Source organism: Anomalospiza imberbis, chromosome 4 (assembly GCF_031753505.1).
Source record: "Anomalospiza imberbis isolate Cuckoo-Finch-1a 21T00152 chromosome 4, ASM3175350v1, whole genome shotgun sequence".
In the NCBI taxonomy this organism is placed as follows: Eukaryota; Metazoa; Chordata; class Aves; order Passeriformes; family Viduidae; genus Anomalospiza; species Anomalospiza imberbis.
The window spans coordinates 66,035,412-66,062,394 of record NC_089684.1 but is presented as its reverse complement, the minus strand read 5'-3'; the positions used below and the strand labels follow the sequence as shown (position 1 = coordinate 66,062,394).

Below are 26,983 nucleotides of genomic sequence, written 5' to 3'. Positions count from 1 at the left end.
TTTTCTCTGCATGTTAATTAAACAGATGCTGTGTCGAGGCTGGATTTCTGTAAGTAAATGCTGCTTCAACTCCATGGCAAAACAGTGATGCAAGTGATGCAGAAAGTAGCTGCTGTCCAGCTCTGTACCTGTCAACAGAAAACATCCATCTTCCTCCCAGACTCTCTACAACCCTCCTAGATTTCAACACCCAGTTAGAAGCTTTGATCTTACCTCACAGTCAAAGATGGTTTAAACTTACCTTATTTACAATGTGTGGTCATCACTTGGGTGCATACTCCTTCTGTTGATTCCTCTCCAAGGAGGCTGTGCAAACAAAAAACACCAACTTCCTTCCCAAACCAGTTGGAGTCAATAGAAGGTGCCTGCCTTTCATTCACCCCCTTTATCTTCAGCAGTGCTGAAGTTACTCTTAATTACACATCTCTCAGAGGCTATATCAACATAGGGACTGTGTATACAGGGAGCCATCTATGGAAGAAATGGCTGTCAAATAATTAAATTACACTTTTCTTAAAAACATAGCAAACCAAAAAAGAATCAATAGCAAATTTTTTGTATTCTTTCGTTCTCATCTTAAGACCTTTTCTAGTCTAAAGTCTCTGTAGCAGATGAGAGGAAACCAAATTAGTCCACTAGTGATTTCACTTTGTTAGTCTACTGTATATTGAAGCTGTTCAGTTAGTACTAAGGTGGACATATAAAAATCCTTTTGAGGAGAAAAGCCAAAGAAAGCGTAGGCCATTGAAGAAAAGAGCAATGTTTTACGAAAAATTGTGCCAAGACTACTTACTAACACCTTGCTGTCTAAAAGTTCATAAAACTCTCTGCAACTTTGATTGTAGTACATTTGTATGAGCAGTAAAACACTCTTCTGTTCACTTGAAATTGTCAGCCTTTTGCAAGACATGTAATTGCTTATTGTTTTCTATTGTAAGCAAAACTTTGACTACGTAAAAATGGTTACTGGGCAAATAATTTCAGAAAAATAATTGAGAGGGAAAATATTTGTGCAGCAGAAAGTATTTAATTCAATTATCTCACAGTTCTGCTAGTTAATAAAATATGGGAGATTCACAACTTTCTAATGTAGCAAATTAAAAAGCAAAAGTACATAGAGAAAGTGACCTGTGTCACTCTTCTTCCTGCCCAGACATCTTATGCCAGTATTGTACTGGTGGGTTAGAGAGAGAGTAGGATGTTTCTATATACACCTTTACTGTGTAAATATTTATATCCACCTACATAAAAACACTTTTGATGTTTGCATGAATGTTTTCCTGATATCAAGAGGATTTGTGACATCTCTACCACTGAATGTCTTCTGGCATTTGCTAGATGCAATAGTAAAATGAGGTACAGGCTTTGACCTGTGTCTCTCTATGCACACTCACAAATTCTACTACCTGCACTTATATAATAATTTGAAATGTGCCTCTAAGAGGATTCTCTTGCTTTCAATTTAGCTCTTCAATTATTTAAGTGTCACATCTACCTCTGGATGCTTTTTCACATTTGCTGCTAGATGATTGCAATTCAAATATTTATATGCAGTGCATTTTTATGTAAACCATAGCATATACTGTCTTAGCCATTCCATGTATTTAGAAAGCATTTTCACTTCAGTATTTTAATTCTGAGAATAGTATGGTGGCTTCTTTCCTAACACTGGCTCCAGCAGGGAAAAGGGCCTTTGTTTGTTAGGGGTATTCAGCACAATTTGGCCTCTGGCAATGGAGGTAGATTACCTGCTGAAGGCTCTTTGATATGTGCAGATTGATTAGCAGAAATTTAAACACTAATTTGAGCAAAGGAAAATAGTTTTGTCAACAGATAATTCAAATGTCTTAAATGTTTAGGGATTTATTTACTGACTTGGTTGTCAATTCAGAAATTGTTACATTAACATCTGTATCTTTTTAAAAAAAATTGTACCTAGTGACATTGAAAAATCCATGTGCATTATACCCCTTCTGATGACAGTCATCTTCACACAAATGCTGTTCATCTTAATCCTATAAAAATGCTTTCAATTTCCATTCTGAATTGTTGCATTAACATAAAACTTAATTATCTCTAAAACTTCAATATTTTATTGCTTGAAGTTCCCCTCTCCCCACCTTGATTAATTTCCAAGTTGGCTGGGTGTACACTTGTGCCCTGAGTTGGACCAAATTCCCCTTATAATTGATGGGAAGTTTCCTATTAGCTTCACCATGAGTTGAGTTAGTCCATAACTTACAGAGGTGGACCTCGAAGACCTGAGTATTGCTCAGCAAAATCAATGTAGTACCTCTGGGGCCATCAGGATTCTGTAAATGTTATTTCTTTAGCAGGACTAAGGTTCTCATACAAGCAAAAAATAGCAGGGGGGAAAGTCAGGACCCTACTATGATTTTTAAACGAGTATGAAAGAGTTAAAGGTCTGCTAGGTGGCCGTCTTCAATATTTGACATAGTATTCTCCTGATTCTGTGTTTAACACCAGTGGAGTGAGTTTTTCCATTTCAGACAAGACCCTGTGAACGTCAGCTTGCCTGTGTTCTGGGATACCTCCTACTGGCACAGCAGTGTTTGTAATGATGCCGTATTTGCCAACAAGATGCAGAAAGAGGTACTGTAGATTACTTACAAATTTTTTAGTAGCTCAGATTGGAAGAGCCTGCCTGGGTCCTTATGGCAGACAGTCTTAAAGCAGTGAAGGTCCTTCCTTTGGAAAGCTATCACAGGTGTAGTTCAGTTTGCTAAGGGTAAATTGAACAGCATTTGCTTTGCAGTTGTGTTTCATCAGTCCTTCGTCATCAATTAAGAAGTTTATTTTTCTGCCTGTTCCTTTTTTGCAATGTCTGAAGAACCTAAAGAAACTTAATATACATATCTTCAACAATGTAGATATGTGTTTAAGATTGATAGTTCCCACACCAAGAGAAAATAAATTACTAAGAAATATTCAAATTTTTTTTTTCTATTTGGAGGACACTTGTGTGTATTTATTTAATTAATTTATTATTAATAGCTTTTCATCTCTGCTTTTGCTCCACCACCATCAGGAACATAATGAGATAGATTAGAAAAGCAAACTGAGCAATTGTTCTTGCCCTCTGTTCATTTAATGGAGTGCATACATGGCTTCAGGGGCCTTAATGTAAAAAAGACAAACAAAGCTCTTCTGGAGTTTTGCCAACTCAGGCATTCACAAATGCTGTATTCATTTTGTCACTTTGCAATGTTTAGGATTCAAGGTAGTATTTCAGATTTTCTTCATCCATCCATGGATTTTGGAAACTCATTTTGTGATGTGTATGGAGATTCACATATACCTGCCTGAATCCAAGATTTCAACCTTCTGAAATATGTTTCCTCACTTTCCTCTCACCTTCTCTCCACTTCTTGAAAATGACAGGAAATTTCAGATAAATTAGAAGATTGGCACTGCTGTTACTGTGCGATGATTTGTGATGGAAGCTGATGATCACACTGAGGGGAGGTTTTAAATTTCTAGGTTGTTAAAGACTAAAGAATATTGTGGTGCTCTGAGGTTTGCAAAAGGGACATTTTTTTTGTTTCCTGGAAGTGCCAAAATGTTTTGTGTCAGGGATAGGACAGATGCTTCAAAATAGCAAAAGGCAGGGCTAGTTTGGGAAGCATTTGTTTCTCTTCCTGTGGGGCAGAAGTGGAGCTTTTGAGTGCTGCAGTAGCATGAGCTGGGATGCAAACCTGCTTCAGCTTTTACCTCAAGTGTAGGACTGCAGGGGTACAGCTGTGAGCCAGCAGTGTGAGTGCAGCTGCTAGGACTGACTAAAATACACTCTTGGCCTCACAGTATGAATATGTTGCTATAATAGAATTTTCCTTTTGCTCATACTGAAGCAAACTGCAACCTGAATCCAAGTTGCATACTCATAAACTTATTTTCTTTTTTTCTCAAAATTTTGTGTATGTGAAACCCTTGGATCCAGTCCTTGCCACATGCTCAGGATGAGCATGAAGATCTCGGATGCTGATAGTGTTTTTGTTTCTTCAGCCCATCTGTAGCTCTGCTAGAATTACATGGGCTGTGTGTGATGGGACACTTGGTATTTCACTCTGAGATACAGATTCTAGCCATGCAATGGGAATATTTGATCAGTTTAGGGAGAACATGATCCCACCTGTGTCTAGAGGAGAAGCTAATTTCATTTACTCAGGTGCCCTGCTGTTCACTGGCAGTTTAACCAGAGATTTGGGCACATCATTGCTACCAAGTGCATGGAGATGTGCCCAGATTCTTTAAATACCCATTCCCTCACTATGAACTTGGCTGAACATCATCCCCAGTGCAGAACACAGCAGCCTGGGAAACAGACCCCAGCTGTGGACCCGTGAGAGGGCAGCACAGGATAGCTGGGAGAGCCTAGAACAACACAGGTGTCATTCATACACCAGGCATGCCCCGAAACACCCCTTCGACCTTGATTTGGCACTTCTGGCACTGCAGGAGTTGAATTTGTCAGCTCTTCATGAGCCGAGAGCTCTCGTGGGCTGTTTTGACCTTGCCAGGGCTGGCTGCTGGTGATGTTTTTGTCAGTGTAAATTTGACCCATTACTTGCTGTAGGCTTATTTGTTTTGCAGCCTGCAGGTAAATTGCAGTACGAAGATCCTTCCTGCAGAGGGATTTGGCTGTAAGTTCACAGTGCCTGGCTGGCAGTGGGAAATGGGACTCAGTGTGGTGTTTGTGCTGGAAATTTTTTCACTGTGTTTTTGGTAGCAGTTGTTGCTAGGGGAGAGCTTGTCAGCCAAACTTGGCAGCCGGTGGGGAGTTCTGTGACTTCCAGGACTGGTCTCAAAGCTTATTGATGATTATTCTTTACAATACAGTTCATGAAAGAAGACTTCTGTGTGAGCTTCACCTTTCATTTTCAGAATAAAACTTGTCCAAATAAACTGGGAGAATTTAGAAACCAGATGCCACTACCATTACCCTGAAGCCTATAACTAAAATTTTTAATTCATGTTTGAATTCACATTTTTGGGTGTGATTGAGAATTCGTAAAGCTAAGTTTTGCCACAGCAACACAGTTGTAGTTATTAAGCAAATTGTTTGTGCACAAATGGGAAGAGATTTGGCTCAGATTGTTTTTCATTTTCAGAAACTGCCTGCTGGTCAAGCCCTAGGAGATTTTCCTATGTCTGGTGGCAGAGGTAAATCTGTTGTCCTTTTCATATGTATCAACTAGAAGTAACAAACTTGGAGGAGCAGAGGGTGTGAGGCAAGGGAATATGAAATGCTGAAACCAGGGCAAGTTATTCCTTGAAACATACTTATATCTGGCCATATCATTACTGACAGGTGCACAGGCAGTGTGTGTGGCATCTAACAAAATATCAAAACCAACACAGGATTAGAATTTAATCCCAGTTCACTTTTTGAAAAGCCAACTAATAACTTGAAAACTGAGATTTAGGTTTTTTTATACTTTTTTTTTCACAGGTTTATAAAGTTTTGCTGAATCTCTTTTTCTCTCTTCGGACTGAAAGATAATCAGAGAAGAGCAGTTCTCTCCCACAAACTCTTCCAGCATATTAAAATGGCAAAATCTGGCTTCTCTCCTTAGAAGCCTTCCAAGTAGAAGTCTGACATTGTTCTCATGAGTGCTGTTGTTTGGCCAGCTGGAAGGCTACCATACCCTCTTGTATTCTCCTTACCAAGACTAAAAGAGGACAACAGTAATGAAGAGGGTTGTTGTAATAGTTAATAGTTATCAAATTAATTGTGTCCTGATCTTCAAATGTAAAGAAATTACATGGAATGCATATTGCAACCTAGATTACAAATGTAATGTGTTTATATTTTCCCCATTAATCAGTTTCAGATGCCACTTTCTTTGTCCATAAAATGCCCCTTTCTTTCCCCACAAGTGAATTCCACATTTGTGTCAAGACTTTTGAGAAGTTACTTGGACAGTGCAAAAATTATTACATGGCTTTGAATTCTTCTTAGCACTGGGCATTCAGCACATCCAAGGAGGAGCTGGAGCTGTTTTATCTTGGGCAGCATCGACAGATTTGTTTATTAAATTCCCTCCTGTTACTCCCTGGAAATCAGTAGAAAGCTTTTTGGATGGCACAGGTTGTTGCTTGAGCATAACTGGTCCTGCCAAACCTTGTTGATGATAAGCTGGAGGAAAGGAAGGAAGGAATCCATGCCACTAGACTCACAGGGTATATTTAGGTGGTGAAAAAAACATCCTGCTCCTAATGCATCTGTGTGGCTGAAAGAAGTGATTGCCAGAAAATTGTCCTTAACTGCTTTTCACCCTCTCAGCTCTGCTGGTGGAAATATCCATGGTCAAGTTCCTTGCACTACTTTCATTCACAGTGGACTCAGATAATTTAGAGAGTTGTTGGTGGGCATTTTTGTGTTGGCTCATTTTCCTGGGAGACGACAGGTGTGATCCCACAGACAGCTCTGCTGGCACGTTAGAAGGAGAAATTCCCCTGGATGGAGAAGAGTGATTTGCAGGGTAGTGACCCATGTCCTTGCAAACTTGGGGTTGTTCCTTGGTCAGAGTTTGCCTTGCCCCAGTCTTCCCCCTGCACGAGGGGAAGTGATGTGCAATGCTGCAGGTAGCTGTGAAAGCTGAATAACCTGGAATGGGGTTTAAGCCCTGACACATTTTAAGTGCAGTCCCTGCCAGAAGCAGCTCTTTGTTGCTGATTGAGCACATTTGATGGGGATTTTTGATAAAAACTAGTGCTCCAGGAACTTTGAGTGCAAGCAGCACCTCTAAATTGGATTTACTATTACTGCATGTGCATGTTCTGGAAAATCAAATTATTTGGAGTGTTTGTTTTTACAGCTCAAGGATAAATCTCACTTCTAGCATAATCAGATGTAATTTCATTGACGTAAAGGTAGTTGTTACTTGTGTCTGAATTTTTGGATTTAGCTGTAAATCTTTGTTGCCTTTTTAAGGAGACTTTCTTTCTCAGTTGCATTCAGTACACAGCTACGTTGTGAATGCTTTGCAGAGGTCTTGGAAAATTGAGAGGGGCAAGACACCCTGAGCACTTCAGCTTTCCCCAAAAGAAAAAGATCTTTGTCACAAAAGATTAATCTTTGAAGTTTACTGGCTAGAAACACATCGCATAGCAGCGAGGAGAGAGACCTCAGCTGCGGGTCAGAGCGCAGGGAGCCAGAAGGGTGGGAAGGGAGGGAAGGACACACCCCTGATGGAGCCGGCCTTCCAGGGAGAAGCACCCACTCACTCACAGCTGGACCCGGCACACACGAGCATGCACAGCCCGTGGGGAGAGTGGGAGCTGGCATGATGTGCTTCAATTCGATGCAAAATGAATGAGCTGCTGTTCTCAGGGGTATTTGGCCCCCGTTGTTGAAGTGCGAGTACGCGGCTGCATCAAGTGCACAGGCACCGTCGGGTGCCTAGATACACTAGCGGAGATGGGGAGTGACTTGGGTGTTTCGGATGACGTGCTTGGCATGTAATTCCTGTTAGCTGCAACAAAAAGGTAAGAAACTTAAAAAGTGACAAGGAAAAAACCTCAGCCCTTCCCCCTTCCAGCCCCAGACAACAGTTTTGCATTAGTGTAGCCTTTGTCTCGAGCTGTATTTTCGAAGCTATGGTCTATTAGTCTAAAGCTACTGTGTGGATGCCTGCAAGGCAAATTACAGCTCCGAGTGTGACAAAGGCAAGTCAGATTTCTTTTCTCCAAGAGCTGACACTCAACAACCTTCAGGAGAGCAGTGTAGCAGAAATGCTGGGCTGTGTGCAGAGCGGTAAGTATTTGATGCTGTTCTCCCTCTCCTTTATCCCTTCAGATGTTGCTCCTTTGAGCAGTAAGCTAACTATGGATCCCTATGATTAATAGGTCTGTGGGACTGTGTTCAGCTCACAATTACGTGTTCCTAAACTGACTGTGGTGACTGACTGCATACTGACCAGCCTGATTCTGTAGAGGCTGGTCAAAATTTGTTTTTCCTGGTAATGCCATGTTAATGTATGAAAAGATGATGTAGTTAAGAACAGCTAAAGTGAAGAAAGCTCTGTGTGTTTTCTCTCTCAACATATACCACCTGTATAATTATTTATGCCTAATTCCCAGCTAACTTCTAGCTAGACAATCTGTGTAAATCTTCAAAAGACATGAACATGTTTAATGGCAAAAGTATTGCACTATATGTGGGTATACATGCATGTTAGATATATTTAGTTGAAGTGAAATGGTTAGCAGCTCTTTTGACAGAAGAGGAAACTTCATGATTAAACGTAATCTATTGCCTTGAGGTCTCTGTGCTTGCTTAATCCTATCTGAATTTATAAGAAATTGCAGCAGGAGAAATTTCATTGATTTGTTAATTGATATATAGCTTTGAATCCTTATTATGCTGGGTGCATGGGGAGGGAAGGGAGACAAACACATTTATCTTTTTCTTTAAACTCAGCAGCTTCACTCTTCTGTTAGGTTTCTTGCATGTTATGGAATCTCATTGCTCTCCCTGTTCTGTGCAGTAATTTTTGCTTTCTTAAAGGATAGCTGAATCTATGAGGGGAGTACATTATCTGTTCCATCTTTTAAAACTATGGCTTTAATTATGTTCTTGTAGCTGTTGCTTTGTGATTAATGTAATTATAGCAACTTGTGAGTGAGGAAAAGAACATTATTTAGCCCTGGAGCATTTCTCAGTAAAAAGTGGCCTATTTATTTTCATAAGGATTTAAAAGAGAAAAAGGGAAAGATAGTGGGGTTTTCTTATGTAATACCACTTAAATTTTTTAAGTTTTTTTTTTTTAAGTTTTAGTTTTTCTTTTTTTAAATGCAGGTTACTTTTCCCTTTGACAACAAGGGGGTGTATATACATAAACTCTTTCTATGAAGAAAATTTAAACAGAGACCTGTTGTAATACAGATGGAGAACAAACCATTTGAATTAGTATTTTAGATATTCAAAGTGTGTATTGAAGGTCTGTAGTATTTCTTGTATTGTTGCAGTCTGTTGGGAATTCAGCAAGGCTTTCTGATTCATCATTCACAGTTTCCTGTATTTCATGATATGAAGTAAAACTGTTACAGTGAACAAAGTTCTGCTAGAGTTGATATTAGAGTGCTAGTATTGATTCAACTGCATTGTAAAGCTTAAATTTGCTGTGATAGCCTTATTCTCCTGATAAAGTTAATATAGGTCAGCTCTGAACTTTAACTGTTCTAAATCAGGGATATCAAGTCAGTAAAAAGTGTTATGTTTCATTTCCACCTATTAGAAAATAACTGGCATGTCCCAGAACTTTTTTTTGTGTCTGCCAAAGGAAACAACATAACCTTTTTTTTTTTGGTAGTATTTTGATGTTGATGTGATATTAAAATCTTCTTTATACTTTTTAAATTTTTTTCTAAATTGGAAATACTTTTATGGCTTAATTTAGTAATTGTTTAATAACTTGAAACAGAAATTCTTATAACACAGAATCAGCTAGGTTGGAAAAGACCTCTGAGATCATAGAGTCCAAGCTGTGACCCAACACCACCTTGTCAACCAGACCATGGCACTGAGTGCCACATCCAGTCTTTTCTTAAACAGTGACAGTCTTTCCAGGGACAGTGACTCCACCACCTCCCTGGGCTGCCCATTCCAATGCCCAATCACCCTTTCTGTGAAGAACTTCTTCCTAAATGCCCAAGCTAAACCTCCCCTGGCACAGCTTAAGATGGTGTCCTTTTGTCCTACTGCTGGTTGCTTGGGAATATCAAACCAATTCATCTTAAAGGGTGCTCTAGTGATTTGGGGGAAAGGTGGCTTGCTGGTCAACATTCTTTTTGTGCTTCCAGAAATGTGTTTGTTTTCCCTAACAAGCCAACATGTCCTCATGATTGGGAAATGATCTGCAGTGTATTATGGAAGATGTCTCTGGTTTACATCAGGGAGGAGGCACCTGGGGTGGCCGTGTGCTTCAGGGGGCTCTAAGTGCACCCACTCTTTAATCTCAGTTTTTCAGTCACTGAGTGTGTGCAGATGAGGGAAACCCTGAAGGAATGGCAGAATGACCTGAGGTTCCTTATTTATGGAGACGACTTAAGAATAACAAGGAACCAAGCTTGGCTGTCAGATACCAAACTATCAAATGATGAAACTTTCACCATTTGGGTCCTAGATGTCACACCTGACAAAATACCAAAAGCCCCAGTAAGTGGGGCTTACTGATTCAGAAAATCTGTACTCAAAAACAAACTCTTCTGGTTTTAGGAGTAAAATTTAGTCTTTACAAAACATGGATTTGTCAGGGTGCCTAATTTTTTTTTTTTTATTTTAAAAATAGAATCTGATTTGGTTATAGTAGGCTTCATAATATATAATTAGCAACAGAATGCTAGATCAAGCCATCAATTTTTAAGCAGAGCTCTTCTTTGCTACCAGTGGAGAATTGCTTAAAAATTGATGGCACAGTCTGGCCCACAATGAACAGGGGATTCATGCAGAAAGCATTAGTTGTAATTCTACTCAGTCTCCATTCTGGTGGTGGCAGGGACCCAGAAACTCAAGACCAGTCTGCTGGAATAGTCTCCAATTTCAATACTTGTTGGGAGACAAAAGGCTTAAGGACTACTTAAAAAAAAAACCCAACCAAAACAAAAAACAAACAAACAAAAAAAAAAAAAGCCAAAACAAAGGGCAAAAACTCCCACATAAACAAACAAAACAAAATTTAAAAAAAATAAAACCACAAACACTAAAAAGCTACCAAACCCTTACAAAAATTATAAACCACAGCTACTTTCCTTTCATTAAAAGAAACTATTTCTCTTATGGCACACAAAAGTGATAGACATAATCATTCTCTAAGCAACAGGAGGCTTTCAAATGCACAGAAATGAAGGACATTTCCTTTATTTTTTCATGTTGTGTTGTTGAGGTGTGACTACATTTTACCTAGGGATTTTGTTGCATTAAGTGCTACTAGTCTTTGTAATTACAAATTAGAGAACTAGAACAGGCCCTCTTCTGTGCCTCTGAGGATGTGCTCAGGCAAATACTTGTAACTGCAAATAAAGATGAAAGACTCATGCAATGGACTGTAACTTTTAATCAAGTTAAATATGATTTACTCCATTAAAACTCTACAGTAATTGACAGCAAAGACATTTCAACTGGTTGTTATCTCTTGGGAAGAGAGATGGTCAGGGCTGCTGGCAGCCTTTTTTTTTTTTTCTGATCTGCTTAAAAAAGACAACTGAGGAAGTTGCAGCATGCCAGACTCCAGGGGAAGCTACAGGAATGAAGAGATGTTAACAATGTCTTCACAAAGTTAGCTGAACGCATCAGTCACAAAAATGATTGGGCTGTAGACCTCTACCAGGTACAGGGGATTAAACCCCTAACACTCTCCCAGGCTTATGTGCAGTGCAGTGCCACACTAGAACATCATCCAAGCACGAGAACATCACCTTGATCCTTAAATACCTTTTTGGAGGTGACAAAACCAAAACCTGTCAGGTGTCTTGGTGTGATTTGCTCTCCATCCCATTGTAGTCTTACAGTGGCCCTTGTTGAAGCAGAAGACACAACAGGAACACCTGTGGAGTATTTGGAGTCCAGGACAGCTCATGCTGTCCCAGCCACAGGGTTGGATGTGTGGGGCACCTGAGCTGCTGAGCCTCATGTTGTTTCATCCCTGCCAGCTTCATTCTTCCCTCTTGAGACAGTCCCATAGGTTGATCATCTGCATAAACACCAGCATCACCATGTCCATCAGTACAGACATCTCAGATCTGTGCTTTGAGGTGTTTCTGTTACAGAGTCAGGGGAAAAAAGTTGCCCTGGAACGGACTGCAACAGGTCAGCTAGACCAGCCTCCTGCCCAAGCCTGGGCAGCGTTCAGGATTACCTCAGAGCCACTTCAGGTTGATATTTACTCCAAGAACAGAGTGCACAGCCTCTTAGAGTATATATCTCTGGGTTACCTACTCTCTTGGCAAAGAAACTTGGGTTTGCTCTATTTTTTAAACCCTCCCATGAGCAAGTGGGAGACATTAATTAGATCCTCTCCCATTACATTGTCCCCAGGCTAAACAAGCATGGCTCCTACAGCCTTGGTTGCCCACAGCTGGGCTCACTCCAGTTTGTCACTCTCCATGGATTGGTGAGCCCAAACTTGCATGCAGAAGTGCAAATAAACCTCATGAGCATCATGTCAAAGGGTGTTCATTCACCTCTCAGTGAAATCTCCATCACCCTTTCACTTGTGCGGTGGGCATTGCACATCAGTGCCAGCCCCCAGGATACAGTTTGCATCAGTCACTGATGTACAAAACATGGCACTGAAAGAAGGAATGGTCTTGTACTCAAGCAGTGCCCCATCACTTACAGTGCTCTACAAGTCTCTTGCCTCCACTGCATCCCTGGGCTTGGGGACTCTGGAGGAAAGCAGGGATTGGAGAGGCAGGTGCCCTTCCAGTACTGCAATTCTCTGTCCCTAAAGGCACTGATCAGAAAACAACCTGGAATAAATGAGCCTGGCAGAAGTGATGGGGAGGAAGAGACTGTTACCACCTTCCCTGGAAGGCAGTGTCTTCTCAGGGTTTGCTCCAGGAGGGAGGTCCTTTCTCACACCTCTGCAGGCTGGAAGGTCATGGGCTGTTTTTCTTGGTCTTGGCCTTTTCCCCTCAGAAATGAATCTCAAATCCTCTGTAGCAGCCCTGATACAATTTTCTGGGGATTGTCTTCCCAGGTTGTTGGCAGGCTCTGGCTTGACCCGTTTAAACTCAGCTTGGAAAGGGATATGTAGGGCACACACCGAAGCATTTGTACAGCTGCTCTTGCAGCTGCTCTTTCTGGCACTTAGAGCAATCAATAAAATCTGCCACTTGAACTGAAACTTTCCGTATCTACTTTTTAGCCTTGGGGCAGTTTTTTTAAAATTTGTTTATTTAAGTTTAAAGGTAAATTATTTAATCATATTTGAGTTACTAGAATGTAAAGAGAAGACAGGCAAATAGTCCTTTGTATGAAAATAATTAATGAATTACAAGACACTCTATAAGAAGTTGTTGGGTTAATTGCAAAGCTGTAATTAACTGATTAGAAACAGGAGGTAGCCTCCCCTGATTCATATGCATACCACGGCAGCCAGAGCCCAACTCATTTCTGGATGCCTGAGGAAGTCCAGCAGCTCAACTGCTTGTTTTTCTCTCACCTTCCTGAATTTCCTTCAGTGCTCTTTTCTCTGGGCTGGCAGCTGCAGTGGTGATTGTTCTGTCCAGTTGTATCTTGCATAACAATTGGGGAATTAACAGATCTCCCTTTCAGAGTTTGCTCCAGCAGGTCATGTTTTGTGTCTCTAAGACATTTCTTTTCCTGTCCTCCCCCCAGTATGTTGTGTCTAAGTTACAGGACAATTTCTCCAGTATAATGTTTTTTCTGGGAGATGGAAATCTCTGTTTGTCTACTTCATATAAAGTCAGTGATTAATGGACAAAGCAAAATAGTGTATGTTTTACTTCTCATACTATTTAGAAACACTGTGTTTTCTCAGAAAGTGAAAGTGATACTTCTTTTTCAATTCTGATTTTCATATTGGCACTGACATATAATATCAGCGGTGTTTAGGTTTGAAAGACTTCCAGTATTTGCAATGTTGAGATTTTAGCCCTGTATTTTATAAAATGCTAGCAATAGCTGAAGTGCTTGCTGACTCTACAAAGCCCAGTAGAAAGCCCATGTAGCTGAAACAAAGGAGTGACTGGGGTTTTGGCTGGGGTGATCCACACAGGATAATGGGAAACTCCCAGTTCAGTGTATGACAGGAGTGGAGCAGAGCACCATCTGATTCTTCTTTACAATGAAGCTAAGTTTCATGCTTCTGTTGCAAAATTTCTGGGAAAGTCCATTACATTTGTAAATATAGATAATTTTTCCAAGTTGACTGCTTTCTTAGAATCATAGAACAGCCCAGATTAGAAGGAATATGAAAAAAACATCTGATCCAGCCATTTATGGGAAGGGGAGCCTAAGTGAAATAGTCTAGCACCCTAACAAATGAAGCCTCCTGTGATGGAGCTCTGACATGTCCATGGAGAGGTTGTTGCAGTGAATTCCTGTTTGACACAAGGAGCCACATAGAGATTATTACAAGGGACAGCAGGTACAAATTGCGACAGGAGAAGTTTCATCTCAGCGTGAGAAAAAATTATATCTCTAGTTGCATGCATACGCATCCTTTTTGGATGGATTCCTTAGGGGAACCACATGCATGTTTAGCTAAAACCTTCCTTAGAAAACCTATGTTTATTCCACATCTATTCACTAAGCCATTTCTAAGCAACAGATCAATTGCTGCAAGCTTGCTGACATAAGATGTCTAATGGGAATTGGACCCCTTCTCTTCAGTGTGCTCTGTCTTTAATCCTAGCCTTATTACTTGTTACATTATGGTTTTTCCACTGCACTTCTTTTTTTTTTTTTTTTCCCAAGAGTTAGTTACAAGCTGGGATGATGTAGGGTCCCACACTTTTGCACACAGTGCACGAACCATGCTCAGATGCTCACTACAGTTAAGCCCTTCTTAAAAAAGGGAAGTTGTGAGGTGCATGCAAGAGGCAGGAGTGGGAGAGCAGGACTAAGTAGCTCTCTTCTGAGAATGGCCATTATCCCTGTAGAGACACTATGCCTTGCACAGAGTGACATCCAGTGTTTAAGGAGAGGTGCAAAGAATCAGGCAGCAGCCCACGTCCTTCCCCAGCCCAGCCAACCCTTTGTGGTAACACCCCAGGGAACTGTGCTTTCTTCACAGGACAAGCTCCAGAAGCACACGTGTCCCTGGCAGCTCACCCTGCTGGGCTTTCGTGGTGGCTGGCATGACCTGGAAGGCAGCAGGCTGTGGTAGGTGCCAGCACCTGCAAGGAGCTTTCCTCCAGGGCTTCAGGGCAGGAGGAAGAGCTTCCTCCAGGGCTTCAGGCAGAGCAGGTCTGCGGGAGGGGGCAGAAGGACAGCCACCGGCCAGGGAAGCCTGTGCCTCTCCTGCCTGCCTTCGCCTGTGGGAAAGGGATGTTGGTTAAGTCATACCAAAAGTTAGTGGTTGCTGAAGTGTATTAGAAATGAAGGTGTGTGGTGATTTTATACATCCTGGCTTCAGTTCAGTGCTCGTGGAAGGTTGTTCCCCAGGCTGTCACTTCTTCAGGGTGCAACTTTCAGAGGACCCCAAGCGACCTTGAGGCATGAGCTTTTGGAAGAGGCATTTAAAAAACTGATGACAATCGTTCTTCTCTTTGAGTTTAAACAATGTAAGGTTTGCACAACCTGAAGAATTATTCTTGTTTCTTTTGTCAGTGTCAGCTGTAGAAAGTGTTATTTTGGAAGAAGGAAGGTTCATGCACTTTCTGTGTCTATTTATACTTTCTGCATACTACTTCCCAGACTTGTGTGTGGTATTTTAAGCTTTATTACCTCCCTCTGTTGATATGTCTGCACTGCCTCACTGAATTCAGCTGATGCCTGTTGGCTTCATTGCATGTTTCCAAAAATACAAACTTCAGAGCAACAATATTCAATGAAAAAAAGGTGTTGAGAGGAAATAGTGGCCGTATGCTTAGATACGCTGTGCTGCAAACAAACAGTGGATGTTAAGTGTACAGCACTTTTCAGCTACCCTGTCTTATCATATGCTGGAGCTCTGTCTGCTTGAATGCTTCCTAACTTGCTCTTTCTGTTTCTTCATGCTTCCCTGGATTCAGAGAGAGGTAAATCGTTTTCATTTTTCCATTTTTGTGTTTATCCTTCTGGCATGCACTGAAAAATGTTGTATTGGTTTGCTTGTATCAGTGAACAGAAGCTCAACTTAAGTGAGTAAATTCATATCTGTCACCTTTTCAATTTGCTGTTAACAGAATTGTTCAACTGATACTGGTTGTTGGTTGTTTTGTTTTGTTTTTTTTCCCTCGGGCCCCAAGCCCTCTAATAATAGAACAGTTTAAAATCATGCAGTGCAGTGGATTTTAGTATTTGCTTCTGGTCTTGGGATTAAATTCAGATGATGATGTTTTCTGGAATCTGAAATGCAAGACAGTAGTGTTAAAATCCCAGCTTTTATTTAAAAAAATAAGGAAATATGGTACTAAGAGCAGGGGATTTCAGAGCTGTTTAGCGAGATTTGAAAAAGTAAACATTTATTTTATATTTTGGTATTTGTTTTGGGTCTGTCTGGTTGTTTGCTTGTATTTTAAGTTTGAAGAAAAGTTGTCCCCAGTACGTCTGATTTGTTTGGATGTACAAAGGGATCGTTTGGAATTCTCTACAATGCTTCCTGTTTCATGGGAGCACAGACACTAAGGCATTGTAGTCAGGTGCTTTGTAGCACAAGGGCTGCTGCCACTCCAAAGGCTCTTAGCAATAGAATTGCATCCCTCAGATGAGATTTGGGATTTGTTTGCTCTTCTAAATTGCAAAAACCTGAAAGTGGGACTGAGTGGAAGGAATGTGGTTTAGAGATGCAGACTATTCCTTGTGTTTGCTTTGTGGAATATAATGAGAATGGTTTCCAGGCCTGACTTTTTTTTAATCAATTCTTCAGGCAGTGTTGGCCTAGGGAAATATTTGAACTTTCTTGATTATGGTTTTGCAGTCTAATGTAGCTTTCATGCATGTGGAGAGTGATGAGCCTTCCAGCCTAGCACTGGCAAAAGTGTGCTTCAAGCAGATTTGTGTGTTGTGTCTGTGCACAACTGCTGTGTTCTCTGTCTGAATAATAAAGAACAAAGGAGAACTAGGAAGCCTTGCTTATAAAACAAGTCACACTAGAGAGATTAACTATTCTGGTGTAGTCTTCTGTCTTCAGTTAAATGTGTAACAGAGCTTTGAGCATCTCAACTTGATGCATTTCTTTATTAAGTCTTTAAATAGTCCTTTTAAACAAAAGCCCATTAGATCTTCCAATTAGATCTGGAAGGCAGAAGCATTGTCAAAAATATCTAAATACTAATTTGTCAAAGTCAAATTTACAGGATCTGCTGCAAAGAGGCTGTTCAGAGGTTCACAGGCATAATAAGAGATTCATTTACTTAAAGGAAATTCAGGATTCATCACGCTGGCCATCCTGAGGAGTTAAACCACCACTTTACAATGCTTCCAGGGAGAAGCAGCAACTATAATGGCCTTGGCAAACTACCTCGTTTTTGTGCCTTTTCTTTGAAAACTGCTGCACAAGGGTAGGAGGGCAGCCCCTTGCCCGTGCACATTTCAAAAATATTGTGAAGTAGTTAAGGGAAATACCAACATAAGACCCTGAAAAATTTGTGTTGACCAAGTCAGTGGCCAGGGATTTTTCATACGATCTGTCCCAGAAGTTCTGTCTCTTGTTAAATCCATCTATAAAACAAGCAGAGGTCTAAGCTACTGATTGACTTTTCAGTCTGCCATGCCTGTCTAGCAGTTGGTGAGCAGCATAAGCCCTGTCTGACCCCCAGGCCCCAGCTGGATGTAATACACTGTTATCTGGGCCTCCTTGGGCTGCCAGGCTGACAGGAGCTCAGTTCCCAGGGCACCCCCTTGGTGGTGACCATGGCACATGTGACAGACTGTCCTCCTTGCCATGATGGTGGTGCTTTGGCCATGGGATTGTGAGGTGAGGCTGGGAAGGAGGACCAACATGGAACAAACATTCAACCTGTACTGTTAAATGTCTGCACTGTTTAGTCTGCACTGTTGTCACTGTGCTAACAGAGCTCATGAGCTGGAGAATTGCACTTTGACATGGCTCCAGTTGATACAAACCTGTGGTCCTTTGCAGGAGTAGAATAAAACCCTTGGCAGTAGGGAGGGAAGTGATTTGTAACATCTCAGAGCCACCTTTCATGCTAGTGAGGCAGTGGTGGTGAGGCTGACAGGGCTCCTGTCCCCTGGGCACAGGAGAAGGTGGCAGGCAGCACTGAGACCCTGAAAGCCAATCTGGGGGACCAGCGCTTGCAGCTGCCTAAGCATCAGGCTGCAGGAAGGAAATTGGAGTGAAAGTCATGCAAATGCTTTCAGGCTTGGAAGTGCTGGGCTCTGAAGGGCTGAGCAGTGTACCAGACGTATCAGCTCTGAGAGGGTTTTAACAAATTTTGGAAGCACACAGAACTGTGGCAATGATAAGACATCAAAGAAAAACCGGCAGCTGTGAGTTTTAGAGCTGCCAGATTAAAGCCTCTGAGTATCACACAAAGTAGCCATAGCTCCTCCTTCAGAGTTAGCAAGTGACATTATCAAGGAATGAAGCAAACAGCCTTTCAGCAGGGGATGATTTGCCCTACAAACTTTATGCTTGAATTAGAAAAACAAGCTACACTCTGTCAATGCCAGACCATCTGAGGATAATTTATTAAAATGCAGAACTGATGTTTTGCTGCAAGGAAATCAATTTTCAAATTGTGTAAAAACTGAAATAAGAAAAGTCTCCCTCCCTCTTCCTGGGAAGGGCATTTTAACTACTTGGATCCAAAATTCATCACCAGGGTAATGTCATGGTGACCAGGTGGGCTACGGCTGGAGAGTAGCTAAAGAGGTGGAGGAGCTCTGTGAGGTGAAGTGCTTGGAGTGAAGAAACATGGAAGGCTTTAATGTGTGTTTAGGGTTTCCAGCAACTGTCAGAAACAGAGGAAAAATTCTTTCTCCCCCACATCACTTTCAGCTCTCATCACTGAGGAGAGAAGGGTACATGTGCTTATTGTATAACAGAAATGGGAAGGAGAAGACTCTTGGGAATAGTTATTTTTCATCCTCCTCCTCCTCCAGGATTTGATTCCAAAGGGTTGGGTGTATATTCACCTGGAGAAGGGGCTATGAGTTTCATTTGGACCAGGTGGAAGGGAAGCAATGGTTTCACTTCGTATCTGTCTGGTATCTGGTAGTTGAAAGGTCCTCGGTAAATCTTTCACAAACAGATTTTGCAGCGTTTGTAAATGCTGCTTGTTTCATCTAGTTATCGTTTTCTTACCTTTGGATTTTTCTCCCTAATTTTGCAAGTTCCTTGGTGTGACCATAATAAAAAGACAAGTGAATTGAACAGAGTCACAAACATTATTTCAGCCATAAGCCATTCTCCTTTCTCCTATGTGAATAAAAAGTCTGGATAGAAAGTCTGAAATGTTAATCCAGAGGATCTGCAATTTCTAACATACATATTACTGTAGGGTTTCTTGCACCTCATCTTCTCTGCCATTCATGATACTAGAATGTTTGTGTGTCATGGAAAAGCCCCTCCCGAGCATGGTCTTGATGGCATTAAATTTACCTGCTTTTATCACGTGCCTCCTCTCCCTTCTCTTGCTTTTCTCGTCCTCTGCTCCCATGGACATTCAAGTCTTGACAGTGAATGGCAACCCCCTGCCAGGTGCCTCTGACCCTGCTCTGCTATAGAGGTGGCTGCTCTCCCCTTTGTGTTTCCTGCTTTCATAAGTTTCTAGTGAGCTGTTTCCAGGAAAGCAAAGTCAAGCCTGAAAGTTACAGACTCAGGAGATGGTTTCCTCACAGCCTGGCATACCCGTTCTCTGACCCCGCAGTTACAGAAGTCTATACACCAGTACAGAGAAATCATCTTCTGTAGGCTATTCTGGGTGAATTTCAATCAATTTTAAGACAAACCCAGAGAATATAATTTTGTGGTTCAAGGATTCTTGTTACAATTTGTAACACATAAATCTGGAAAGAAATGTACATTTTCCTGCATGTGTATAATTTTAATGTAGATGTTTTAAAAAGCAGCAATTTAATTTTATTGAGAAGAGTAAAAAAATTTATTTCATACTTTAAGGCTAGAATGTTAGGAGTTTTTAACCAAAAAGGGTTCATGCAATTCTACATTCTTCTACAGTCTTTTGAATAAATAAGTTTAATGTGAGAAGGTAAATGGAGGATGTGCTACTCTTTTAGGCTGTACTTAATTGAGATGCCTCCTAGGACTTTAGCCTAATAGTGGCAAATGGTTATAACTGCTACTCAAACAGGACAGCATTAGCATAAATTGCTTTTAATGTGATTATATTCATCCAAGGTTGAGCAGCTAAGTGATGCTTAGCCAGATGTTAAATAGGTATGATTATCTAAGGTTTAGTCAATGACTGTAGGCATTTGCCAATTAAAGAGAGTAAAAGAGCAAATAGAAATTAAATTCCCTTCTACTTAGCACCTTACATTGTCCTTTCAACTCTCCAAATTGCTTTTTAAAATGTCTTTCTCTAGTTCTGTATTCTTTCAAAATAAATTACTATAAATTTTAACTGTTCAGCAGAACCAGTCTTACCCACACTTGCACAAAGTAATTTTTTTTTTTGTTTTTGTTTTTTTTTTGGTGGTTTTTCTTTTGTTGTTGTTGTTGTTTTGTTTTTCTAGCTTTTGTCCTGATTATTGATTCCTATTCCAGTTCCTATAACTGGAAAGTTATTAGTGGATGATGTAGTGTGCAAATGATTTTAAAACAATTAAAATTACCTTCTATGCAGTACTTCTCTATAATCCTGTACCAATTGAAGTGTTGCACTTGTGTTATGAAATTTCAAGACTATACAGCTTTGTTTGCAACATCATTCTCCCACTAAATACCTTGCTGCTCTCCCCACTGACATGGAATTAAATTTTACTAGGAGCTGTCATTCAGATCCCACCGATTTCATGTGCACACACACCCTATGGAGACAGAGACTCATCCAGCTGGATGAGATGTGATGTTAACCCTGTGCTAGCTCTCTATCCAGCTGTGGGCTTTGTAATGGCTTTTAAATTTCTTTTTTCACTTGTTTTCCTAGCAGAATGTAAAGATAGGGGAGTGATAAGAGGAGGCATTTGCCCTTTTCTGTAAATTTCTATTGCAAACACGTTTCTCAGCACTTCCTCATTATCCCAGGGGCCTGTTGCACATAAATCTCACTTAAATGTTAATCAGCTTCAAGTGAGCTGCAGTCAAATGAAGCTTTATAGATGAACCAACCCAGAAAAGATCTGAAGTGGAGAAAGAATCAGAGGCTGGTCTTCTGGCTTACTTGGGATTCAAGGCTTTGGGCAAAAAAGAAGCTGTTCCGTTGTGGTCCTATGTCGGGAAACACAAAGCTTTTCCTACGTTTTATTGTTGCTGTAGGAAGCAGATGCTCTGAAATCCTCAGAAAGCCATACCTTTCTTCTCCAAGACCAACCATGGAGCTCTGTTCTCTGGGTGCCTAGGCTGGTGCAAGGCTCCTGCTGGCAGTGGAGGAGCCAGCTGCCACCAGCTGGTACCCCATCTCCAGGTCTTGGCTGCTGGGCTGCCATGTAGGGCCACTCCTGCATGCATCTAGGTGACTTCCATGAATTAATGGCATCAGTGGTACTGTCTGTGTGCTGCCAGAATGGGGAAGGCTGGTGTGTGTGCTAATTTTGATTGATGATTTGAAAACAGATGGTGCTGGCAGGCTTGAGTGTGATGTGGTACCACAGGTTTAGAAGAATTCACATTTCATACTTTGTCTCAGTAGATACAGGCCCTGATCATCTAAAGCTTTATGTATATTCACAATCCATGAATGTGATTAGCTGATTTACTTTGTTGAAGCTGTTCAGGTACTTAAAGTGAAACACTAGTGTGTGAGTCTGCAACACCACCACCAGGGTTTTATTAGCTCTCAGTACTCCAAACTGATGTACTGGCTGGTGTGTCATTTTCTTCTGTAATTGTGTTACACAGCCTTGTTTATGACCGCATACCATTACAAGCAGAAATATTTACAGAAGCTGCAGGACCAAGTGCTGGAGGGGCAGGACACAAGCCTTGCATGCAGCACTGCAGTACTGAGGCGTGGCCCAGGTGGTCCTGGCAGCTCCTTCCCAGCACCCACCACCCAGCACCAATCCCATGAGGTTTTTATATGGCACCTTGTTTCATGTTTTTTCCCCTTAGCTGCTAGTTTTTCATAGGCTACAGGTGATCCATACCCTCTTCTCTTGGAGTCCAGCTAGGAGTCTTCAGCCTGCTTTTGATGCATTAAGCAAGGAGGAAACCATTCTAAAGCAAGGCTTGGCACATGTCCAGATGAGCCAAAAGCATCAGTCTTTTTCCAGGAACAAGATCCCAGCTGAAATTCAGCATCTTGCAGTGCAGAAAAAGGGAACGACATGCCAAAAAGCTCTTGTGGCCAGAGACTTGGGGAGGAAGCCTTGGGGCATCGTCTGCAATAGACAGCACCTTCCTGGATTATTGCTTTGTGATTTTTCCTGCAGGTCACCATCAGTTGGGTAAAACACTGTCCCAAAGGATGCCTGTGTCTCACATGCTGGCAGGGCACTGCTGCAGCCAGCGACAGCCAATGCAGCCCACAGGCTGCATTCTCCATGCAGGAAGGGTTCAGGTGGCAGCACATTCCATGTGCTGCCCCACTGCCTCCTGTCCCTGCTGTGCCCTAATGTGTGCCATCGCAGGCTTGATGCAGCGACATGGAGAGGGGCCTCCAGCTTCACTGTGTTTCTGCATGCTTCAGTCATGTGGAATTGCTTTCTGATCTCATGCTCTGATAGTTTTGTGTGGCTTGGGGTTTTTTTTTAAATATCATTCATCAGGATTCGGGTTGCAAAGCACTTAGATGGAGCAACCAACTGTTCTGGTACTGAGCAGCCCTTATATTGCAAGGGCTTATGAAGAGCAAAATCTGCAGTTCAATTAGATACAGGCACAGTACTTAACTGCATGACAGTGTCTATATCTTGTACAGAGCAGGATGGCCAGCAATCCATTTGTCACAGTCTGATTCTCCCTGGATAGCTTCAGTGTAAAATTCTTCAATTCACGGAACATTTAAAATTAATTTTAAAATTGGCTATCCATTAAACCCTGCTCAGTATATTTACAGACTTTTATATACAGAAATAATTGAGTTTATACTAGGTCTGTGGCTTAGGAATATCCCTCCTGTCTCTTCACCACTGAGAGCTTTGCTGGCAATTATTTATGTGTAAAGCAGAAAGGCACTGAAAAGAGATTTCAGGTATAAGAGGCTGGAGCAAAGTCCCAGAGAAATCTGAAGGTAGCAAGAGCATCACAAAGTAGGAGTGAGCTGTGGTTGCTTGGAGGACATGAAAAAGCAGAGGTGCAAGACCAGCAAACAGAGTCTGGTATAGCAAGGATGGCAGCTGGGCAAAGCCAGGCTCAGTATGTATCACTTTGACTGTTTCAGAAGAGCTCCAACTCTTAAGCAGCCTGAGAACAAACAAACCTAGTCATGGCACTTCCTTCATCCATGCTAGAAAGCGATACTGTGCTGTGGTGACTAGCCAGTACCATGCAAAAATCCCTTTTGTAGGGCAGCTTTATTTAACTTTTGAAAAAATAAGGTCAGAAATTTAGGGCAATTAGTGTGAGCAAAGCTCAGCAGGTTCACATCTCCCTTATGCAACCAGATCTCTAATTACTATCTGCATATTTTAAACACTTTATACAGTCCTTTGAAATACCATTTTTCTCTGACTACAGTGTTGTATGCTGTTTCTTGGGGTTTTTAGCAGTTAAGAGCTGCATAAGGTTTCTGTCTTAATATGTAATTCTCTCTCTACTTCATCTTCAGTAACGTATTTGAGTAAATGTTGCTATTTACAATTGCATTTGGAATTACAGGTTGTAATTTGAGTAAGTTGCATGGTTAAGAAAACATAATGAGCTTTTGAATTATATAGATTAAGCTTTTGAATTATATAGATCAGATACATGTTTCATGGGTAAGCAGTTTACTACATTTGTAGACCTGCTTTGTTGAAGACATGTATTTTATATCTTGAGAGCTGAGACATAAGCTGAAGTAGGACTTGCAGTTTTGAAAATACTACTGATTCTAATGTCATCAAATTTGTTTTGCATGTTTCTAATGTGTCCATTTATCTTGTTTACACAGAGACTTTGCTTACGTGGCAAGAGACAAAGACACAAGAATTCTGAAATGTCATGTATTCCGGTGTGACACACCTGCAAAAGCCATTGCTACAAGTTTACACGAAATCTGCTCAAAGGCAAGTGGATTTAAAATCAGCTGCATTTGTCTGTTCAGAGGTCCTTGAGCCTTATACATGTAATCAGCAGTTGTATGCAGTGTTAGTTTAGTTTATATAACTGACAACGAGAAACAGTGTAGAGAATTTTTAAGGGAAAGGATGGAAATGGATGGGAATTATGAGAGAGTGGGCATTTAGATTTGAGGAGGATGATATGTGCTTTTGATTTGACAAGTGTGTATAGAGGCCAAAGGCTTTCCTGAATAATAAAGATGCTGCAGGTTCAAAATGGAAAAAGAACACAGAGGTTCAATTAATAATAAACAATGATGTTAAACTCCATAAATACATCAGACCTTGTTTGAATGGTGTTATTCAGTGGTATTATCCTGCAGGACATAGAGGAAAATAGTTGCTAACTGTTAAAATTGTTATTTAATAAGAATAACCAGCTTAGTCATGTACCCTCTGACTTATTTCAGGTTTCAGAAATAGGGTTGTAAAGGGAGTAGATTGTAGTTGCTGCTGTACCACATTTTTTTAAATGCTGTATTATCACTGTCTTCAGATTATGGCTGAACGGAAAAATGCTAAAGCTATGGCTTGCAGCTCATTGCAAGACAGGACGAATGTCACCCTTGATGTTCCTCTGCAAGGTACTGTGTGTTACAGCTAGTATCCTCAGGATGCTCCTGTTTCACATGAGTTTTGTTTCTGATGCAGATGTTGACAAAAATGGAGCATGCCAGGTGGAGAAGTCAGGAGTGTATTCCTGATGTATCTGTAATATAATCTATTATATCATTAATCTATAATTAATGTATCTGACTGATTGTAATCTATTCCTGTATTACTTTTTGTATTTTTCTTGGTTATGTTGAGAGTTATGGAGTCCTGGTCAGTAATGTCAACTTGTGCATTTCCTCTTTTATTTTGAAATGCAATTATTTCAAACGCAGTCATACTTATTTGTGGCTACTCAGGATATTGTATTTTTCAAATCAAAATACATCGTGACTTGAGACTGCACCAGTTGGCCAAATCTTCCTTAAACCCAGAATATACTCCAGTTACTCACTTGGATTCAGAAGTGCCATAGGAGTACTTCTAGGTTTCAGCATCTATTTTAGCAACTTGTGAGGCGAGGGCACCAAATGGGTTGTCACCCAGCTTTTGCACACTTCACTGCATGGTAGAAGGAAGTTGCCTTTGTGTGCTGTTATTTGTTGTATCTTAGTAGTTGCTGTTTTGAAACTATTCCAGGAGAACAAATATACTTTGCATTAGTTTTACAGCAAATTATATGCTTTTAGATCCACCAGTTTGTATGGAATATCTTACTCCTAATCCATACATCAACTTGTGCAATGGTCTGTGTAATGTGTACTGTTCAGGCAGTAGTATTGAGTACTTGGAGACTATGTTTAACATATTAGCAAGGATGGTATTAAAGTAGATTACAGATTTTACATAGTTGTTGCAGTGAAACTTAGGTTTATACATCTCAGAGACCCATTCATCTTTATTTTCTGTGTTTTAATATGCCAACGTTATAATGTGATTTTATTCTTAGCATAGACCAAAAATTCCTTTAGAAATTATTGAGGCTTGTTCTTGTTAGAAGGAATAAAATTTTCTTTAAATCAATGCAATACCTTCAGAGTACAATTAATGGGTAAATAGTTTTATGTTATTGATGAAATAAGAGTGCTTTTTCCTGTTGTGAATGCCGATTAATAGAAATTGACTTTTGTTCCCATGCAGTAGATTTTCCAACACCAAAGACAGAACTGGTACAGAAGTTTCACGTCCAGTACCTGGGCATGCTACCTGTAGCTAAACCTGTGGGTACGTAACACTTAAGTGAATTCCAAATTACCTTGCTTAAACTCTAATGGCTTGTCAGCTGCCAGTGCATGACTCTTGGACGGTAGCAGCTCTTCTGTTTCAGTCACATGAATCAGGCTTAGTAAAGACATCTAATATTCAGGGCATCACATGAACATGTGTTTTGCAAACAGAGTATTCTGGGAGCTGCCAAGAAGGCGGAGTTTCTTTATGCAGCTTTCTCTGAATATGAGTTCTGCTACTAATGAGAAGGGCCCTAAAGAACTGAAACAGTACAAAAGCTAAACAAGATGCTATATTGGTTTTTTTGTGAGCCAGTGGCACCTGTTTTGGTCTTTCAGATGGAGAAATACAACTTCACAATACCTTTTTCCATGATCAAATTAATTTTAATAAGGAATCCAAAACAATCTGTTTTCTGTACTACTGTGTGAAGATAAAAAAATCTGTTATGTTTTATGTATATTATTTTTCAGTAGTGCATTTTATTCTCTTTTAGGTATGGATACTCTGAACAGTGCCATTGAAAGTCTAATGGCTTCCTCTAGCAAAGATGACTGGTTGCCAGTTACCATGAACGTTGCTGATGCTACTGTCACAGTCATCAATGAAAGAGTAAGGCATACTGTATTGTTTAAGATACAATTAAAATGAGTGTTGAAATCCAGGAACACAGAAATGCTAGTAGGCTTCATTTAAACTAAAATTCATTTGCTTATTTTGCATTTTATTTCTTTCCAGAATCTGCAGAGGCTCTTACTGCTCATGTCAGTTTCAGTTTTATTTATCATTCCAAGCATGTTCTCAGAAATAAATTATTAAAAATATTCACTAGATAATTAAATTCAGTGTTTTCCTTTCTAGGAATTTTGAGCCTAAAATGTTGCAGGTTAAGCCCAAAGTAGTAGCAATCCTAAATTCCAAACTGCATTTGCCTTACTCTTGGTATGGAAGCCAAGAGTAATATAAAAATCTGTGTTACAGAATAAAATGTAGAGCATTTTCCATGGAGTGAGACTTACTGATGCTGTATTTTATATATGTCTTTTGATGAGGTACTAAACCAACATCTCTATAACATACCGGTGATAGGGGAGCATGTTTTGGAGTCATTATACCTATGTTGTTTTGTTTCTTCACAAAACAAGCAGCTTCTAAAATGTACCA

At 40.6% G+C, this 26,983-nt stretch overlaps 1 protein-coding gene across 12 annotated transcripts in view; it reads left to right on the top strand.

Annotated features, from left to right (window-relative positions):
* APBB2 (amyloid beta precursor protein binding family B member 2) overlaps positions 1 to 26,983 on the top strand; it is a 168,391-nt gene that overhangs the window by 136,157 nt on the left and 5,251 nt on the right. For 7 of the 12 annotated variants that reach the window (XM_068188938.1, XM_068188945.1, XM_068188942.1 and 4 more), the window contains 4 exons: positions 23,872 to 23,986; positions 24,537 to 24,624; positions 25,733 to 25,816; positions 26,316 to 26,431. In XM_068188938.1, the coding sequence (XP_068045039.1) occupies positions 23,872 to 23,986; positions 24,537 to 24,624; positions 25,733 to 25,816; positions 26,316 to 26,431 (403 nt within the window). Of the gene's footprint in view, positions 1 to 7,251; positions 7,510 to 7,654; positions 7,778 to 15,585; positions 15,730 to 23,871; positions 23,987 to 24,536; positions 24,625 to 25,732; positions 25,817 to 26,315; positions 26,432 to 26,983 lie in introns of those variants that run through there. The other 5 variants (XM_068188940.1, XM_068188946.1, XM_068188947.1 and 2 more) reach the window with 4 other exon arrangements.